This window comes from Malaya genurostris, chromosome 2, assembly GCF_030247185.1.
Source record: "Malaya genurostris strain Urasoe2022 chromosome 2, Malgen_1.1, whole genome shotgun sequence".
Classification (NCBI taxonomy): domain Eukaryota; kingdom Metazoa; phylum Arthropoda; class Insecta; order Diptera; family Culicidae; genus Malaya; species Malaya genurostris.
The window spans coordinates 2,633,752-2,656,022 of record NC_080571.1 but is presented as its reverse complement, the minus strand read 5'-3'; the positions used below and the strand labels follow the sequence as shown (position 1 = coordinate 2,656,022).

At 36.4% G+C, this 22,271-nt stretch overlaps 1 protein-coding gene across 1 annotated transcript; it reads left to right on the top strand.

Annotated features, from left to right (window-relative positions):
• The first annotated feature begins 1,725 nt into the window (after positions 1–1,725).
• On the top strand, positions 1,726–6,142 carry LOC131430049 (uncharacterized). The gene is made up of 7 exons (XM_058594668.1): positions 1,726–2,722; positions 2,797–2,898; positions 2,964–3,173; positions 4,757–4,886; positions 4,950–5,140; positions 5,224–5,493; positions 5,555–6,142. Exons 1-7 carry the CDS (start codon positions 2,492–2,494, stop codon positions 5,879–5,881), a joined length of 1,461 nt encoding a protein of 486 aa, XP_058450651.1. The 5' UTR covers positions 1,726–2,491; the 3' UTR covers positions 5,882–6,142.
• Positions 6,143–22,271: the final 16,129 nt, after the last annotated feature.

Sequence of the window (22,271 nt, the reverse complement as noted above, 5' to 3'; positions counted from 1 at the left end):
CTAAGTGAAATATGATACAAACAGCAACAGCTGTACTGGAAGTTATTAAACGTGGGCTGTATTAATAAAGGAGAGGACATTGCATTTCAAAACATCATCGTTTAGCTCACATTCGATTGCTTCAATACATGTGGTAGTGTGAAAGGAATATTGAATTGTAAACCGCTTCGGGAGTGAGTGAGTACACTTGTATTACATCAAAATCAGCAATTAACGTTTCTTTACATTAGTGGTAAACTCTTTGATATTCGAATTTCCGGTGAAACCTTCTCAAATAATATCGTAGAACCAACAAATTACGCTCTCCGAAAATTAGTCCACGAGTTCGTCGTATTATTTTATCAATCAGTTTCAAAAGGTTTCTACTGCGATTTTTCATTTTTAAATAATTTTACGTTTACAGTGGCGTGTTTTTGTTTATAAATTTCCAGCAATTAGTGAAAATTTGAAGTATCGTATGTGAGACTCGTTTGCATTTAACGATTCTAAAATATGTAACCGAAAACTATGACGCAGAAATAAGCAAGCCGATTATTTTCTTTTTCAAAATATGCACTAGATGGCCTAGTGACAGGTAGATAGAAGCAAATGTTCCATTATTATTTACTTTTATTATCCTTTCTTTTTATTTCTCATTTGAAATAGTTGTTTTCTTAATTAATATTTTCTTTTATGGTGTGTTTGTTTTTAATTTGGCACTACACCGGTGCAGTGTTACACAGAGGCATGGATAAACCAACAATATCTAATCAGATTTCGATCGATAATACATGCTACCTATTATGGAACATTTGGTTAAAATATTTGATTACAAAATTTTATATTTTTGAACAAGTAATGAGACAAAATAGGGAATAGCAAACAAATGTCGTTTTCGCTTGAGAAAACTGAAACTGACCCAGGGTAGTTACATAAAACAAACACTTTTCACGGAACTGAGTTGAGTTCACACTTAGCAACACAAGTGTGAGTAAACTCGATGTTAGAATCAGGTTCGAAACTGACTCGACTTTCAGTTCAATGACGTTGAAACTAGGTTCGAAACTGGGTTTGAACAAACGGTTTGATAGCAGTTAGGGTGGAAACTGGGTTAAGTTTGGCTTCAAGCGAAAACGACATATGATTTGAATTACAGGTTTTCAATTCCCATATTGATGTTCATTTGATTACTGAGTTACAGAATGATAAACGTCAAACATTTCCAACCGTCATATAAATGCCGATACAAATAAGGTACGAAATCTTATAAGACTTCAATGATATCGGTATTAAGTATTCGAATACTACTAAGAGGTGGAAGTCAAATGCTTCGTGAGGATATTATATAATAGACAGCGACTAAAAGAGTTAGGAATATTCATCGATAGTCAGAGTTAGGTGAGCTTCAATTGCATAGACTTGCTTGCTTGCAAACAATTGTTATAATGATGAGTATTCATGCTATGAATCGAACTGATTTTGTTCTCTATTAGTTAAAGCCATGTGTACGCTTATGTCGCCACAGCTTACTCGCACCTTCTAATTCTGCCATCACATCGTGAGGCTTGCCAGTAGTTTGATCACAGTTATCAAAGTTTACATCATCTCATTTTCGATAATATATATTAATTGTTATAGAAATGTTTAAAGAAGTGATAGAAATGTTTTAAAGAAGTTGATAAAATTCTCAAAAAATCTGAGAAGTTTAAATCGCTCAAGAACTTGTTTGAATTATACTCATTGCAAAACATTAAATAGTAATGCATTTTTTCAAATCGCTTTGTTCACAAGTCATTTAGGTGACCCAAGCAAATGCGTGTATGCATAATATGTGACTTTTGCGACGAGATTGCGTCCGCTGTGGCCGGTTTTACCGGGACCGGCTAGCCGGTGTCTTGAAGTATTTCCGAGGTCTCACTCTCATTCTCATATGAAGCATAGTTTGGTATGGTATAGATCAGCAATTTCCAAACTCACCCTGCACTGCGGCAACAAAGCAAAACTTCTTAGTCCAATGTGTGTGTGTGTGTGTGGTTGTGTTGTTGTTGCACACTGGTGCTTTATGGGGGAGTTTGAGAACCACTGATGTAGAAGATACTGATATATGTCACTGCATTGTCAAATATAACCGAATGCCATTTAGTATAGTTTAATAGAGCCACAATTTTAATGACATTCTTTTATTTAGTAACCATAATTTAGTATCAATAAGGAAATAAATTTCCAGACAGTGATTTGCTAGCATTTCTCTAAAAATGATAAGAACCGCCCAATATTGTGGATAACATCATATTTGAAACGTCATTGCAGGTATTTTGAAATTGTTTCGTTTCGAAACATTTAGCTTCTGGATTGATTTATCGGATTGATGATTCTGAGCATCGATTCGTTTTGTACAATACTAGTCAGTCAGTCACTTTGATTTGGGATACGTTAAACATCTACACAAACAACTTTAAATATATCTGTTTTGGTTAAAGTTCAACAACCGTCAGTGCAAAGAAGCATAAATATGCAGCAGGAAGAGGAGATTTATGAAGTGCAACTTGATGAGACACCAATGCAGGGCACGGTGGCAGAATTTCTGAAGCTATACAACTTGACATTTTTGTTTGATGCTATTGTTGAGAATGATTTAAACGATATCGGGACGTTTGCGTTCTTGTTGGAGGAAGACATAAAAGAACTTACAAAAGAATGCACGTTGGGTGCACGAATACGACTGAGGAAGTGCGTACAAAAGGTGATGATTACAAACATTCGAAAAGTTACTGAAGAGAACGATAACAATAAACAAATTTATATCTTTATTTGTAGGTCAATGCTAATTTAACTGAACCTTCTGCTGCACACAAAGAACACTATAAAACTTCGAAAGTATGTTTCGAAAATGTTTTGATACCTAATCCTAGCATACTGGTATAAATTTAATCAAGTATTAAATCTCAGATTTGGGTTCTGATCGATATTATTAATATCTATAGGAATTGGATCGTTTACTAGAAACTGTTCACGGGAAGATGATCCTTCAGTTCTACCATGCACATCAAAGCTTAAACAAACTTCACAGGATGAAGCTCATCAAGATGATAGTGGAGCATCTAGCTGCGCGTATGGAATTAAAAGCCCTGAAATCTCAATGGAGTAGAGTCATCCACGAGGAGGTTGTCAACAAATTTCCTTCAGAATTGAAGGTAATAATCCAATGCCAATGCTATTTGGAACTAGTATACTGCCGTTCTAAGCATAATTGTGATATATATATATATATATATATATATATATATATATATATATATATATATATATATATATTATATATATATATATATATATATATATATATATATATATAATATATATATATATATATATATATATATACATATATATATATATATATATATATATATATATATATATATATATATATATATATATATATATATATATATATATATATATATATATATATATATATATATATATATATATATATATATATATATATATATATATATATGTATATATATACAGGGTCCGGCACTCGAAGTGTAACCAATTAAAAAGGCCATAAATTCAGTTTGGAAAATTACTTTTACTTAATTCAAAGTACAAAATGTGTAAAAATAATACAAAATTCAGAATCAATTCAGGCACCTTTTGCCTTGACTTGATGACTTGAGAGAGCGAAGGAGTTTCTTTGTTTGGCCGAATGTGACTTGCAGGTATTTAGGCCCACTCGCGGACAATAACTTTTTTCAGCGCCTCGAGACTGGTGTATCTTTTAGTTCGGACTTTGCTCTCCAAAATGGCCCAAAGAGAATAATCCATTGGATTCGCATCTGGTGAATTCGAGAGCCATTGTGTGGATGTGATGAAGTTCAGAACGTTGTTTTTCAGCCATTCTTGGTTCACTCAAGCTTTGTGAGACGGTGCCGAGTCCTGCTGAAACGTCCATGGTCTGCCACCGAAATGTTTGTCTGCCCACGGCTTCAAAGCAACCTCCAGAATACTTTCTCGATAATATGTCGCATTTACCTTGACGCCAGGCTCGATGAAAACGATTGGAGAGCGCCCATCTGCGGTTAGAGCGGCCCAAACCATTATCTGTTGCGGGTGCTGCCTCCTGGTGGCCAATCGATGACTCAAATTCTCGTATGAACTGTCGGTCAAGTAAACCCTATCGTTTTGAGAGTTTACGAATTGCTCAATTGGAAAAATTTTCTCGTCAGAAAATACAAAATGTTCGGAAATTGACCGCTTTCGGCCAAATGAAGCAACTCCTTCGCTCTCTCAAGTCATCAAGTCCAGGCAAAAGGTGGTCATATCGAGCAAAAGTGAATTGATTTTGAATTTTGTATTATTTTTACACATTTTGTACTTTGAATTAAGTAAAAGTAATTTTCCAAACTGAATTTATGGCCTTTTTAATTGGTTACACTTCGAGTGCCGGACCCTGTATATATATATATATATATATATATATATATATATATATATATATATATATATATATATATATATATATATATATATATATATATATATATATATATATATATATATATATATATATATATATATATATATATATATATATATATATATATATATATATATATATATATATATATATATAGGAAATCCTTCAAAATTTGTCACAATTATGCGTAGGGCGACAGTATAAGTAATATAATATTTCTTATGTTTCATTTATATGTAGTATCTAGCCAGAGATAAACAATTAAAGCATAAATTAATATTTATTTTTCAGTACCTGGAGTACTACATGGCAAAAATTCCATCGGTTAAATATAATTTACAGAAAAGGATCAAAACTGGAGAACATGTGATTTTAGCTATTCAACCGTCATCAGAAGATGCACATTGTCTTGAGCATACTGGTACCGATTGTTTGCAGTTTTTTCACCTTTAAAAATAAATTATTACGGCATTTATTTCTACAGAAATAGAGATGGAAGAAGCAAAGGAGTGGCTGAAATATGGTCGTTTTCCAACGGAAGAAGTTGTTTCACGTTGGAAGTTATGTCATTCATTGCGTCGTAAAGAGTTCACAACCATTAGCGGTAAAGAAATTTCTCAACTTTGGACTGAACATATGTGGCCTATTCTCGTACAACCAATTGCATTGGAACTTGTGAGTATAACAGTCCGTCATCTGATTACGAAAATTATTCATATATCATATATCAGAATGATTTACAAATTTCTTTTTTTTAGATTTCTTATGATTTTGGTGTTGGGTACCAAACTAACACCGATATTTTTAAAAAGTGGCCCACTTTAATAAATAAAGTCTGCGAATATGCTGGAAAAGCCTTGAGAAATATCCGTCATCGGAATATGCTACGAGAATTTGAAGTCCAAGGAAAAGAAAATATGATATTGTTTTCACATATCCTATGTGGACTGCTGCATCCAGGGCTGGTAAAAGCGAACTACAAACCAAGCTTTCGAGATGTAGAGAGAGGATTTGTACATGTGGTTTTGGTAAGATATGCCAATTTGTAACTTTATATACCAATGTAAACAATGTATTTTTTTTTCTCAGACGCATAACGATATTGAAACTTCTGTTCAGAAGTACAGAAGTGAAATGGGACAGCATGGACTACGTGTCCAGCCACACGTGATTGTGGTTGCAAATGAAGTAAAAAAGCATTATTTTGCTTACTTCGAAACAAATAATTTGCAAACAACAAACTGTCTATTAAGCGCAATAGACGCTGTACTTAAAGGTTGCATGATTTTTAATGCGGCATATCCAGCGGAGTCAAGATCAGTTTGGACTTTCATTCAGCAATATTGTTATGGGATTAAAATCGCTAACTGCGATCGAAATTACCAATGTGTGAAAACATTGCTATCAGAACTTTAAATGTTACCGACGTAAAACTACGTATATTATTTTTACTAAACTGATGAGTGTTATTTCAAAAATTTCTCATCGTAAGCATTATGAAAATAATACTTACATTCGATAAATTCAAACTTTATTTAAAAAATGAAATGTATTAAAATTTTATCATGTTGTTAGATTTCCTACAATGTATGGCACTGTAACAGTGCGTTCGTATATAGTGATCAAACGTTTACGATAACTATTTTTTTATGTTTACCACGTAAAGTGCTTGTATACACGGAGTAAATGATATATTAAAACAAACATATTTTTTGTAATTCGGAAATATATAATGAGAAAATCCGGCAATATTTAAAATTGATTATGGTTATATTTAGTGTCGATTTTTAGTTCAAATCAAAGAATTTTTTGTTGGATTCAATTACGACTTTTGTTACATTTAATATTTTCAAATAGTTAAAATCAGTAAAAATAACACGAAAGTTAACACACATCGTTGTTAAAATCAATTGTCAGAATCAATTGAAATCAAAAATATATTACTGAATTTAGGAATGTTTTCTACTGAGTTCAAAAATTCATATTGGTTGAATATAATTTTATTTCTGCTGATTCAACTAACAAATTAGTTGAATGGAAATGGTATGTGTCTTCGCTGTTAAATGACAGCACGTTTAGTTGGCGAATTCAACTAAAAAATCAGTTATTTCAACTAATATTTTTGCTTTTTTTAGGGGATTGTGAATAAAAAATCCAAATTAGCAAAAGTAAGATTTTTTTAGTTGTCTCAAAAAATAACTAACTAAAATCAGGAAATCAACTAATTTTTTTGCCAAAAAGCTAATTTCGATCGTTCCGTGTAGGTTCATTTAATAATCGACTATCAAAATCTGTAAACCCGATCAAATTTATATGAAATCCGATTCCTGAATCTTCCGCGAACTTTTTAAATGGTCGTATAAGCAACTTTGTTTATCTTCTCTTCTATTGAATACGAAGCTTTTCCTAGGTTTACAGGATCAGAAGAACGGTTACTCTTATTCGAATTGATTTCGCAATGTTTTAAAGGCTGCCCTCGTGACTGGGTCACCATTGCATTTGGAAACACAATAGGACATTTCAACCCGAAAGTCAAATCGTTTTAGATCATCAGAAGGGAAATTCTTCTTTTTACTTCTCTTCTCTCTCACCGCTAGTCTAATACCATAACAAAGTCGTTCTGAATCGATGTTACACAGCGTGTCAGATCAGAAATAATCACTCGTGCCGTGACTATCGGATCGATCGGACGTAAATTCGGCTTTCTCCAATCGCGTGGTGAATTGTTTTATTCCGTTATCAAGGTCATTCCGTATTCTATTGTCTGCATCAGTGCGGTCGAGTGATAGTTCTAATTAATCCGTTCTCAAGGCCGACTGTGAGCTTGTGTAAAGCAGCACTGCGTGTTTACCGTTAGCCAGCGCCAGCGCTGGGCGCTGCGTATATATCGTGATAAATATATATAGTGATAAAAAGAGAAACGTTTTATTGGACAGTGTAGTGAGAGACTGAAAAAAGTGCTTTTTCCTGAAAGAGGTTTTTTGCACTCTACTGGAAGGATTATTTACCGATTGCCTCGGACCGCGTCTTGGCAGCTGTTCACCGTATTGGAGCTTAAGCTAAGTAAAACTTTATTTTCCCTGTTGTTTAATACCACTTCATTTGCACCCCGAATCTGACCGCACGGACACAAGTCCGTGACATGACAGGCGATATAAAATTGCCTGACCTTCCCCTTGATGACCAGATGGATGCTTCTGATGGCAATAAATCGCGCATTAGAAGGGAGGCCGACCATTTGCGGTTTACATCCGGACCAAAGCCAATGGAAAAAAAATAAACCTCCTTAGACTATCAAAGGACCTGACCTCGCGATATTCTACAGTACAAAAAATTGAAAAAGTACGCCCGGACAAGCTTAGGGTCTTGTTAGCCAGTGCAAAACAGGCTAATGAGATCGTTCAAAGTGAGCATTTCACGCGGGAGTATCGCGTATACGTACCAGCTCGCGAAGTCGAGATAGACGGCGTGATCACCGATCCGAGTCTGACTTGCGAGGACGTTATTAAGCATGGGGCAGGCGGTTTTAAAAACCCCCTACTCAAGAACGTTAAGATACTGGACTGCAAGCAATTGCGTTCAGTATCGACCGCTGAGGATGGGACTAAGTCCTATATCCCATCAGACTCGTATCGGGTGACTTTCGCTGGCTCGGCTTTGCCTAATTACGTCCTCCAGGACCGAGTCCGTTTACCTGTTCGTCTTTTTGTGCCGCGGGTCATAAACTGCACCAATTGCAAACAATTGGGACATACAGCATCCCATTGTTGCAATAAATCCCGGTGTATAAAGTGTGGAGGGAGTCATGCGGATAACTCCTGCAGTGGAGACATTGAAAAGTGTCTCTACTGTAAGGAAGGGCCGCATGACCTCTCTGATTGTCCCGTGTACAAATTGCGTAAGGATAAAATGAAGCGTTCACTCAAGCAACATTCCAAACGCTCTTTTGCGGAAATGTTGAAATGTGCTACGCCACCTACCGAAAATCCTTACGCTTACTTGTCAACTGACGAGAGCGAATATGATGACCCCCTCGAAGGTACATCTTCGGCTGTCCCTCATAGCTCATCAATTAGAAAGAGAAGAAATAAATCCTCTCAAAAGCTCCCTAGTAAGGGTTCGAAGATGTCCTCTGATGGGTCTCGAAAAATTACAACAACTGGTAGTGATGGCAAAAAACCAGAGAAAAAAGCTCCAGGCCTTGGAAAATTAAATTTCGAGCAAGAATTTCCATCACTTCCTGGGCCTTCAAAACCCCCGAAAGTCCCTAAAGATCAGTCAGAGAATTTACCAAATACTGGGTTTGTTAAATTCTCTGATATTGTGGACTGGATCATGTCTACTTTCAATATTTCTGAACCTCTTAAAAGCCTGATAATGGCTTTTATTCCTACAGTTAAAACATTCTTGAAGCAGTTGACTGCAAAATGGCCCATTCTTTCAGCGATCGTATCCTTCGATGGCTAAGTCACCCACCGAGGTCACGGATACAATCACTGTTATACAGTGGAATTGTAGAAGTATCATCCCAAAAATAGATCCTTTCAAATTTCTAGTAGATAATCTGAAATGTGACGCATTTGCATTGTGCGAAACTTGGCTAACTTCTGAAATACCCTTAAACTTCCACGATTTTAACATTATTCGTCTGGATCGAGATGATTCTTATGGAGGAGTACTTTTGGGGATCAAAAAGTGCTATTCTTTCTATCGCATTGACTTCCCATCGATACCAGGTATTGAAGTTGTCGCATGTCATGTTACAATCAAAGGCAAGGACCTTTGCATTGCTTCCATCTACATTCCCCCAAGAGCCTCGGTTGGGCATCGGCGACTCAATGATATCATAGAGCTTCTTCCCGCACCGACGTTGGTTTTAGGAGACTTTAACTCACACGGTACGGGATGGGGCTGTCTTCACGACGATAACAGATCAACTATGATCCATGATATCTGCGACAACTTCAATATGACAATCTTGAACACGGGAGAAATGACACAAATTCCTGCACCACCAGCAAGACCAAGTGCGCTAGACTTATCCCTTTGCTCGACATCGCTACGGTTGGATTGCACGTGGAAGGTAATCCCTGATCCCCACGGTAGCGATCATCTGCCTATCGTAATTTCAATCGCCACCGGATTAAGACCATCGGAAACAATCAATGTTTCGTATGACCTCACACGAAACATTGATTGGAAATGCTACGCAAATTTGATATCTGAGAATCTAGAAACAACGCAAGAACTTCCTCCGGAGGAAGAGTACACGTTTTTGGCTGGCTTGATTCTCGACACCGCGACTCAAGCTCAGACGAAACGTGTACCCGACGCGAAAACTAACATCCGTCCCCCCAACCCGTGGTGGGACAAAGAGTGCTCAGAATTAAACGCGGAAAGAACTTCATCATTTGTTGAGTTTAGGAAAAACGGAACACCTGATAATTTTAGAAACTACGCGGCATTAGACGCTAAAATGAAAAGCTTGATTAAAGCGAAGAAAAGCGGAAATTGGCGTCGATTCGTAGACGGATTATCGAGAGAAACATCAATGAGCACTCTTTGGAACACAGCCCGACGAATGCGCAACAAAAATACCATGAACGAAAGCGAGGAATATTCTAACCGCTGGATATTCGATTTCGCTAAAAAGTATGTCCTGACTCTGTTCCGGAACAGACAATCATGCGCGTTGCTTCATCAAACAGAAACGAAACACCGATGGTCGAGTTCTCACTTGCGCTTTTATCGTGTAACAATAAATCTCCGGGGTTAAACAAAATCAAATTCAACTTGTTGAAAAATTTGCCTGACTCTGCCAAAAGGCGCTTATTGAATTTATTCAATAGGCTTCTTGAGGATAATATTGTCCCACATGACTGGAGACAAGTATCGCCATTCACAAACCAGGGAAACCAGCCTCCGATCACAATTCGTATCGGCCGATTGCTATGCTTTCCTGTATCCGGAAATTGTTCGAAAAAATGATTCTGTTTCGTCTAGACAATTGGGTCGAGACTAATGGCTTACTTTCAGATACACAATTCGGCTTCCGCAGGGGCAAAGGAACGAACGATTGTCTTGCGTTGTTCTCAACCGAAATTCAAATGGCATTTGCTCGTAAAGAACAAATGGCGTCAGTTTTCCTAGACATCAAGGGGGCTTTTGATTCAGTTTCCATAAACATCCTATCTGAGAAGTTGCATCAGCATGGTCTTTCACCAATTTTGAATAACTTTTTGTACAATCTGTTGTCCGAGAAATACATGTATTTCGCGCATGGTGATTTGTCGACAATACGATTCAGTTACATGGGTCTTCCTCAGGGCTCATGCTTAAGCCCCCTATTTATACAATTTTTACGTAAACGACATCGATAAATGTATCAACACATCTTGCACGCTAAGACAACTTGCCGACGACAGCGTTGTGTCTATTATAGGACCCAAAGCTGGCGATCTGCAAGGGCCGTTACAAGATACTCTTGCCAACTTATCCATATGGGCTCTTCAAATGGGTATCGAGTTCTCTACGGAGAAAACTGAGTTGGTTGTATTTTCAAGGAAGCGAGAACCAGCACAACTACAGCTTCAACTAAGGGGTGAAACCATAGCTCAGGTCTTCACATTCAAATATCTCGGGGTCTGGTTCGACTCCAAAGGCACCTGGGGATGTCACATTAGGTATCTGAAACAAAAATGCGAACAGAGAATCAATTTTCTTCGTACAATAACCGGATCATGGTGGGGTGCCCACCCAGGAGACCTGATCAGGTTATACCAAACAACGATATTGTCCGTGATGGAATACGGATGCTTTTGCTTCCGATCCGCGGCGAACACTCATTTCATCAAGCTGGAAAGAATTCAGTATCGTTGTTTGCGTATTGCCTTAGGTTGCATGCAGTCGACTCATACGATGAGTCTCGAAGTGCTCGCGGGCGTCTTACCGTTGAAAATCCGATTCTGGGATCTCTCATATCGATTGCTAATCCGATGCGACATCTTGAATCCGATGGTGATTGAAAACTTCGAAAGGCTTGTCGAGCTCAATTCTCAGACCCGTTTTATGTCCTTGTATTTTGATTACATGGCTCAGAATATTAATCCTTCTTCGTTTGTTTCCAATCGTGCTCATTTCTTGGATACTTCTGATTCTACTGTGTTTTTCGACACATCCATGAGAGAAGAAATTCGTGGAATCCCGGATCACGTGCGCCCTCAAGTGGCCCCAAATATTTTTTATAATAAATTTACAACAGTCAACTGTGAAAAGGTGTTTTACACTGACGGATCAAACATCAACAGGTCCACAGGCTTCGGCATCTTCAATCAGAACATCACCGCTTCTTACAAACTCAGTGATCCGGCTTCAGTTTACGTCGCAGAATTAGCTACCATTCAGTACACCCTCGAGATCATTGAAACCTTGCCCAAAGACCATAACTTCATTGTCACGGACAGTCTAAGCTCTATAGAAGCTCTCCGGGCAATGAAGCCAGGAAAGTATCCCCCATATTTCCTGGGGAAAATACGGGAACATTTGAGAACTTTATCTGAACGGTCTTATTTAATATCGTTAGTCTGGGTCCCTTCGCATTGTTCCATTCCGGGCAATGAAAAGGCAGACTCATTGGCTAAAGTGGGCGCATTGGAAGGTGATATTTATGAAAGACCAATCTGCTTCAATGAATTTTTCAGTATCTCTCGTCAGAAAACTCTCGAAAGTTGGCAAACTTCATGGACGAATGACGAACTGGGACGATGGCTACATTCCATTATCCCTAAGGTATCGACGAAACCTTGGTTCAGGGGGATGAACGTGAGTCGCGATTTCATTCGTGTTATGTCGCGGCTCATGTCAAATCACTACACCTTCAACGCACATCTCCGGCGTGTTGGGCTTGCGGAGAGCGGTCTCTGCACCTGTGGCGACGGTTATCAGGACATCGAGCATGTCGTGTGGTCGTGCGTAGAGTATCGTGACGCCAGGTCGAAGCTACTGGAATCCCTTAGGGCCCGAGGTAGACCGCCTGAGGTTCCGGTTCGGGATGTGTTGGCGAGTCGGGATAGTTTGTATATGCTTCTCATATACCAGTACCTTAAACACATTGATATACAAGTGTAATGTGATTATCCTCGTTCAGAAAGTATAATCTCCACCTACAGGTTCGACACTAAAATCCGCCCGATTCTCTCGATCCCCGTCCCTGTCCACCATCTTCATTGGAACTAACAAGATCTTTTTTGTCACTAACTTTTTCGTTACCCCTTCCCTGTCTCTTCACCATCTCGATAGCAACCCGGGTAGGTGTAAATAACAAACAAAGGTCAAAATAATAACAAATTTTACCATCATATCTTGGCTTGATGTTTCTGTGTTGTCAGAGCGATACTTGATATTTTCGTGATATTTCATCAAGGGATCAAGACATTGTACAATATCTGTTCAACATCAAAATTAGTTATAATATCTTATTTCGTTATTGATGAGCTATTTCAAATTCATTAAGTAAATTGATCCAGTAGTTTTATCTTCAAATAAAATACCATTGAATAAACTGCATCAGAATCAGATAAGAGAAATACTTAAGATATTACTCTATTCTAAATGCTAGATTATAAAATAATTAACAAATTCATCTTCTATAAATATTTTGTTCTTGGTTTGATATTACAATGACAGAATTTTTTATTTTGTTGCTATTTTCTCATGCAAGCTTTGATATGATTTTTGATATTTTAACTCTTATTTCAAACTAAATAATGTTAATTTCTACCATTGAGATGTTTGATTTTAATGACAGAATTTGGTATTGGTTTGCAAATCACTTCTACCCGGGAACTAATTAGATCTTTATCGTTTCCAAACATTTTGTTCCCACATCCCCTTTTTACCCCGTTTCCACAATATTTACTTCTTTTTTTTCATTCTCTTCCGTAAAATGACCATCATCGTCCACGGAAGATCGCTCCAGTCGAAAACCAGCATGCGGGCCACCCGCCGGGCCTTCGTAGCCTGGGGGTGTTTCCCGCGGACCCACATGGACCGAAGGATGCGGCCAACATGGATCTTCGCCATCGCCATATGGAAGACCCTCATGCAATATTCAATTCACCGGCCACTACCGATCGCCAGCTGAAAGCTGAATTCTCGAGAATCCGATTCCGCTACCGCTACATTACATAATGATACAATTCTAGTTTTAAGTTAGTCGTAATTAAGATTAGTAAATACCCTTGGCATCTTAGAGCTTAAGCAGTGTGCCTTAAAATTATATTATAATATTGAATAAAGATCAGAAATAATCAATCAAACAATAAACTGATAAATTGCTGGATGGTAAGAAATTTAAATGACAGTGGCATTCAATATCTAACTTAATCTAACTTTTTTAACTTGTTCATGAACAATGAATTCATTCAAATACTAGCTGACCCGTCGAACTTCGTCTCGTCAGAAGAATTGTCAAAAGACTAAGTGGTCAACGTTTCTCTACATTATTTTTCTGACTACTTAACCTACAATCCAAAAAAAGAAACATCCCCAAAGATTAATGTGAAAATATGAAATACTTCTGTTAAGCGAAAATTGAACAAATGCACAGATTTGTATTCTGAACAGTCCGTTTTATGGAATTACTCATACGTGATTGTTCACCCGACGGAACAAACTTTGAAGCAGTTTCTTATATACAAAAAAAAATCTATTTTTGTGTTCGGTAATAATTTTTGCGGCAACGATCTGTAAAGTAAAATTTATCCAACTCCTATGTAAAAGTTGCGGTTATTTATTATTTACTGACACGGTCTGTGAACTCTGAAATGTCATTTCTCTTGACGAACTCAGTGAAAGTTCTACCAATATTCGGAAAATTACTAAAAAAAAATAATGAAGAATTTCAGTAATCATCACTATATATTTAGCAGAAATACAGATCTGTCAAATAACATAAATTTCGGACGTAAAAATGTGATAATTTCTAGATTTGTACACGGAACGACCGAAATCAGCTCTGCTCCTAATTCGTATTACTGTTTTTGAATTAGTTGATTTTAACCAAAAAATTTCCAAAATAACTATAAAATTAGTTAAAATTGAGGATTTACTTTGCTGAAAAAAACTCTTATTTTTAGAGAATGTGTTTAGTTGGCGAATATTCTGGACACAAACCAGCAATATTTCAATCCAACACGAAATTCTCATTGACAACTAATTTCGTTATTAAAATCAGAAAATTTGTTTCTATTTATCTATCACCGTCATTATTGAAGGACAGCACAAATAAAACAAAAATGAATTTGTTTTTATTAACAAGTTTATTAGCCAAAAACTCATGAGAAGTGTCAAAGCAAAACAATCCTTCAAAAAGCCAAACTGGACAGTCTTGTTGAAACTGCTTGCAAATTGTTTAGATGTTTTTCGCATGTGTTACGATATATCCATATATAAATTTCTAAACCGATATGTAAAAAAGACGTAAACTGTTAGTGGAAAGTATATTTATTCAGAATTTGTACGCATTTGAGGCGATTGTGGGTAATAATATTTTTACGCGGAACAGTGAAGTGAGTTTCGAATGTTGCACTCTAATTGTACAAGTCAAATGATGTTTTTTGTATCTTCTAACATTCCGGGCTACGCCGTCCGGTGTACTACTTGTATTCGGTTTTTGTTTCCGAGTGCTCAAAGTTTTCAGTGAGAGAGTCGATTTCGCGACGTCGAATGAAGAAAACAGCGATTTAGAAGTAAAATTTTCAAAAAGAAGTTTATGTTTCGCTTATGTCTTTTTCTCCAATAAAACATCGTATTTATACCTGCCAATATAGAAAAGATAACCGCGACTGAAATTTTTTTCGATAGTAGTGTGCCATCTAGTGGCTAGTAGTCATTATGGTGTTAACGTTTTTTCGGTGACAGAGCGCCATATAGCTGCCAATTGCAGAAACCAACTCAACCATTTATGTTGGTTGAAAACAACGTTTTATTTCTCTAATTCAACTAAAAAATTAGTTGAATGGATATGAAGTGTGCCTTAGCTAAGAAATGACAGCACGTTTAATTGGTGAATTCAACTAAAAAAATAGCCATTTCAACAAATTTTTTATTATTATTAAGGGAACTAGAATTAGAAAATCTAAACTAGCAAAAGTAAGATTTTTTTAGTTGTCTCAAAAAATAACTAACTAAAATCAGAAAATCAACTAATTTTTTTGCCAAAATGCTGATTTCGGTCTTTCCGTGTAGAGAAAAAATAGTGGTGCGAATCGATTGCTTGCAAAAATAGATAATACTGATTCCGAGCGGTAATTTTTCATTTAGTGAATAAATTCAAAAAGCCTTTTACAACTTTTTATTTCAGCACTCTGAAAATATGAAAGGTGATCCCATATTCTACTGAATTGTATCCGAAAGATATCTGATCATTTTATTTGAATAAATTATTTCTGGAGAGCAAATGTAATTCAATTCATTCATCACACGCAAATAAATTAATTAATCGGATGGAAATATATTTTGAAAACTAAATTGCTCCTTCCTTTCCCAGATCTATAATACAATTTACCAAAAAACAGTAATACTTTACCGGTCAAGACGTTTACATAATTTTAGGATTGTTTTGTGATTTTCGTCGAATGTCGGTTTTGAATGATGAAGAAGTCATTAGAATTATGGCAGATCGAAGTTCAATGGAACTGTACCGATCATTCAGCCAATAAAACTTTTACTGAACGGATTACCGAATATTCAGATGTTTGAAAGTCAGTAAAACTGTACCGACATCCGTAAAAATAATTCGGTGTGTACAGCTTTTAAGCAGTGAGAAATTTTTCTCAGAATTTGTTCTGTACGTTCAAGTTATCAAAAAATACCATGAGTATTTTAGAGCTCTAATAAAGTGAATATTTCAGGTACTGAGGAACTATTAATTGCTTGGAGACGACGCTTAAATTGTAATTTGATATTGATCTTACCAGTTTGAACATTCTTCACAGAATATGCAACATGCAATAACAGTCTCAATTCATTATGGTAATCATCTTGAACACTGATATCTAATAGTCACTTACTGTTTGCGCTTAATCTAATCTAAATCATTAGAAAGAAAAATGCAAGGAAAATCTCTTAGTTTGACCTTAGCGCTTGTGCAGCACAATCTTTTCATTGATTCATTAAAAAAATTTCTGATTTGTTTATCTTGCCCCCGGAATGACCAATACTATTCATCTGACTCCATTGAACACAATTCATCAACTGGTAAATGATATCAAAACTTCTTCTCCTGCCTACAACGGTTTTCTAGAACAGTCATTGAGTCATTTATGTCGTTTTTGCTTGATGCCAAACCTAACCAAGTTTCCACTCTAACTGCTGTCAAACCGTTTGTTTGAACTCAGTTTCGAACCTAGTTTCAACGTTGTTGAACTGAAAATCGAGTCAGTTTCGAACCTGGTTTTTATATCAGTTTTACTGAAACCCCTGTTGCTAAGTGCGAAATCAACACAGTTTCGTGAAAAGTGTTTGTTTGATGAAACTACCTTGAGTCAGTTTCAGTTTTTTCAAGCGAAAACGACATTAGTAAGCAATAATTTTAATACCCATTTAAGCACGTGGTTCGAAATGATTAATCACATCGATCAAATACGCATTGAAATCTCCACAGAAAACAACGCGTTGCGCACCAAAAAGTTTTCTAACGATCTAGTATTCTTTTCTCCGACGACCAAACACTTATGCAACTCGTTGCGCGCCAAACATCAATCATAGATCTAGCAAGCATTGGCGGCTTTTTCAGTGGAAAATTCCATTGTCCATACAAAACAATTTCATGGATTTTTCCCACTTTTCCGGCAAGTTTTCCAATTTTTTTTATGTACGAACCCGGTGGGGGTAAAAACTAATCAAACAAAAAAAGAATCATGTAAATCCGTCCATCCGTTCTTACGTGATGCGATTACAGAGAATGATCTCTGCATTTTTATATATATATATATATATATATATATATATATATATATATATATATATATATATATATATATATATATATATATATATATATATATATATTATATATATATATATATATATATATATATATATATATATATATATATATATATATATATATATATATATATATATATATATATATATATATATATATATATATATATATATATATATAGATAGATAGATGAATACATACATGAATTCTGAATTTCACAGGTGATTTAGTCCCACATATGATACAATTCATTAAGACTTAATTTGTCAAATGATGGAAAATTTCTTAATTTTCCGAATGTTATTTCTACTCGGCTAGCAAGTGCGACTGCTTGAATTTATATGCACCACTTAATAGCTAAGCTTATGTGTGTTTCCATGGCTCAGTCGATTGATGGACGTTCTTTGCGATCCAATGATTCTCGGATCGATTCGACGCTCTCGCTGTCAGTATTTTTATTTTATTTCAATGAATCCTTGAATCCTTGAACGATCAATTAATCAAGCAACAACAACATTTTGTCGAATACTCACCCTACAATCAACGAATCGCGATGAGAGACCAGGGAATCAATGTGCAAAGAGTGCAATACTTTTGTTACAGTGAAGCGAATATATGCAGTCAATGTACCAGGACTCGTATTATCATTTGAGCCAATGTATTGAACACAAACAGCAGATCTCATAAATAATTGTTTTAATGTATCAGTATACAGACTCTTCTCGATAGGTTCGTAGCAATGGAAAAATGTTTAGGTCATAAAACAAATCTTCAGTTGAACTTAAAAACAGTTTTGACTGTCTTCGTCTGTATGTTCAGTAATTGCACTAAAAACATCCAACCTTTTTTTACACATTGCATGTGACTGAACTGACTTAGTAACGCCATACTAAAATCTAGCATTCATTTCTTCAACGGTCAAATACTGAGCATCTCGTTGCGCGCCAAACACTAATCGATGATCTAGTAAGCACTTTTACGGCAAGTTTTCCTATTTTTTGGACGTGAATACGTATTACTTTATTATGGGGTGCCTTTTCAAATTTCACCCTCTGGGAGAGTGATAAGTTTTTGAGCGTGAATATCTCTTGTTGTATTCAACGTATCAACTTAATTCTGCCTGCATGCCATCGGAAATATGATCAACAATTTATGGTGAAAGTTACGGCTGTATGACATAACCACAAATAATTTAAAATTGAAGATATTTGAAATTTTTAGAATCAACGAGTATTTGAGAGGAAAACTCATGACGCTTGGTTTGCCTTTCTCGTACCCGCGACGACGATTTTGAGGCAGTAAACGACATCTCATTTCCGCGTTATTCACTGGATATATATGGAAGGTTAACACTCGGTACATTTAATTACAGTTCCAGGTTCAGAAATCAGCTCCAAATATATAGAATCCAGCTCCCGAAACAAGCATTCAATTCCAGATTTCAGTATGCTGGGGAAGTGAAATTTCATTTTGGCTTTGTGCGCCATTCGCCTCCCAAGCGAGACAACATCAACCCGTAATATTCATAATTCGATGCTTTGAAGTGTCAGATCTCGAATTATGTTTCAGAAATCAGTTACAGAGTTCAATTTCGGACACTATATTCTATTTTCTGGTTCAGAACCCAGGCCCAGAGTCCCACTCCATAATATAGTAGAAAATTGAGTTCCAGAATCCAGGTTCATATTTCAATCTCAGAATCAGAATCCTGGATGTTTGTTTAGAACTCGATTCCAGCTTTCAGCTACAGAATCCACGTACAGAACTGAGTTCATGAATTCATCTTCAAAATGCAGTTTCTGAATCCAGTTCTAGAATTTAGAACTAAACTAGATTTATTATGTTTTAAAATTAAGTTCCGGAATCCAAGTCCAGATTTTGGTTGCATAATTCTAGTTCAGAATCCTGGTCCTTAACTCAATTCCAGAATTAAGTACCGAAATGAGATCCAGAATCCGGATACTGTATTTGATTCTGAAATGCAGGTCCAGAACTCGAATTTATATCACAGTTCAAGAATTTAGTTTCCGAATTCAGATCCACTTAATTTCAGTCTAGTTCCAGAACATTGTTGCAGAAACCAAGACAAGAATTCAGGTTCAAAATTCATCTACCGAATCTAGACCCAGAATCCAGATTCAGAATTCAATTTCAGAAACTAGATCCAAGTCCTATTTTCTGGTTCAGAATCCAGGCTCCAAAAATCAGTGCTAAATTAGATTCCAGAATCCAGGTTCTTGTTCTGTCCTAGAATTAGGTTTAGAACTCGATTCCAGCTTTCAGCAATAGAATCCAGGCACAAATTTCAGTTCCTGAAGTCAGCACCGAAATTGAGTTCCAGAAGCCAGGTTAATAATTCAGGAAACAGATCCAGTATTTAGATTCAAAATTGATTTTCAGATAGCTGTACCAAAATTTAGGCCTTAGGCTTAAGTTCCAGGGAATCCACGTCCAGAATTCGATTCCATGATCCAGGTTCGGATTCCAAGCCTTGAACTCAGTTCCAAAAATTAGTACCAAAAATGAGTTCAAAAATCCGGAGTGCAAATTCGTCTAGAATTAAGTTTAAGAATTCCGATTCAACTACTCTTTCGCATGCGAAGTAAATTGCCTCAACGGAACTGATACACTGATAAAGGTTGCAAATAGAACACCGAAAAACTAGTATCAATATCTATGACTATCTCGTGACATTGATGGCAAAATAGTAAAAATAATATAATTTTTTTTGAAGCGATTTAGTTCATTCCACTAACCAAGGAATTTTCTACGTCTGAGAATCCGCACCGTATTCGCTACCGCTGTCCGTTTTGCCGCACGCTTCGTTACCTGAGTGTTCTGACTGGCTATTTTCATCGTCAATGTCATCGATATTCTCATCTGACATCTCCTTTTCAACCGTCAGATTGTTACTGTCAAGCGCCGGATTACGCGAGGGAGAACCTTCCCGTTTGAGATTTAGAAAATCCTTGGCGTGGATCGACTGATGATTTCTTCTTTTCTGTTCTTTAATTCCACCTTTTATAATTGGTCTTTTACAAAGAACATTTCTGCTATATGAATTTTTTGTATCTTCTTCATATGGCTTAAATGAGCCTCCCTTTATTTCTTTGATCTCCTTCTCGTGAAGCTTCCTTTTCATGCAGGTATCACTCCAAACACATTTTTCTTTCTCGCATTAAGTTTCTTAATTCTTTTTTTTTATATCGTTTATTTATACTCGGTTTTAACCTAATTTTGGTCGTTCGCCGGGTTTCTTAATTCAATTTCTTTTAATTTAGGTAAATATTCCAAGTCCATTTCCTCTTTCAAACTCTACTTCTCCACTTCCATGGCTTTGATTTTATCTGGCAAGGAAGAAGATACTGGCGGTTGTAGACGTTCTCCGGATTTCGTTCTCAAACTATCCAAATCTTCCGTACTATTCTACGAACGTGACGTTTTCTTCCGTTTTTGGTATGTCCCAATTTCTTGCCTTTTTTATCTGCCACCGTAACATCATTCTGCGTTATTTCCTCATATGCTCCGCATTATTTATTTATTATTATTTGTTTATTATTGATGATTCTGATGAGTGTTTGGCCATGTTTAAACGTAAGTACTTTTGCGTCGATATGTGACAATGGATGAAACATGGATTCATCACTTCACTCCAGAATAAAAAAGGATCGTCACCTGAGTGGACAGCAATTGGTAAACTTTGTCCGAAGCGCCCGGAAGCAAAACTATCGGCTGAAAAGGTTATGGCCTCGGTGTTTTGTGATGTGCGTGGTGTAATATTTATTTACTATCTGGAAAAAGGAAATACACTGGAACCTCAATTTACGCGCAAAGCCGGGGGTGCGCAAATTAAATTTCGTGTAAATTAAATAAAACATCGCGCTATTTCAATTAACGGAAATGATTAAGAGATGTTCCAAGATCCAAGAACTACGTGGAGTATTGTTCTTGAAGTGTACACTGTTTCACGGCTAATGTTTTGTTTGTGGTTCATATTTTTGCCTTTCTCATATAGAAAGGTTATGCAATCACTTGAAAAACCGACTAGTGAAAATTGGCCCGGAGGGCCAAGTGTCACATACCATTCGACTCAGTTCATCGAGCTGAGCAATTCTGTGTGTGTGTGTCAAATAATCTCACTAGGTTTTCTCGGAGATGGCTTAACCGATTTTCACAAACTTAGATTCAAATAAAAGGTCTCGAGGTCACATGCGGAATTCCTGATTGTCATCCGGATCCGACTTCCGGTTGCGGAGTTATAGAGTAAAGTGTGTTCAATATTATACACCGTCACTTAAAATATTTTCGGATGCAACAAACATTTAAATCGTAATTTAGAGTGCGTATTAGTAGAGTTTGTATGTCATGTTAGTTGGTAACCGTACGAACCGACTTTGATTATACCGGTTCTCGGGTTCCGGTGCCGGAAGTGCATATAATAGTGAACCCACTTCGTTTTCTTAAGGATGACTTACGCAATCAAAGCACTGTTTTATTCTGTATTTTATACACAAACAATCTCTTGGTTTCTTTCAAAAATCGAAAATCAAAATAATTTGAACAGAATACCACAATATTATATGTACATGAGAAAGGCATAATTACACCACTAGGTGGATTAAAACAGGTTTTAGAGGTACACAATTCTTACTTGTCTCTGTATAGCTGTTCCAGGTAGTTTCCTAGTCGTCCAAGAACTTCAGTGCAAACAGGTCTTAAGATCTACACATTTAATTTCAGATAGTTTTTAGATGGAGCATCGGTTACGTTGGTAGATCTTAAGGCCTATTCCGAGGA

What these genes read in the sequence shown, in the direction of transcription:
- LOC131430049 (XM_058594668.1), top strand. Translation starts at nt 2,492, where the DNA reads ATGCAGCAGGAAGAGGAGATTTATGAAGTGCAACTTGATGAGACACCA. An exon ending in AATTTCCTTCAGAATTGAAG is followed by an intron (nt 3,174 to 4,756) that starts GTAATAATCCAA and finishes TTTATTTTTCAG; the next exon opens with TACCTGGAGTACTACATGGC. An exon ending in ACATTGTCTTGAGCATACTG is followed by an intron (nt 4,887 to 4,949) that starts GTACCGATTGTT and finishes TTATTTCTACAG; the next exon opens with AAATAGAGATGGAAGAAGCA.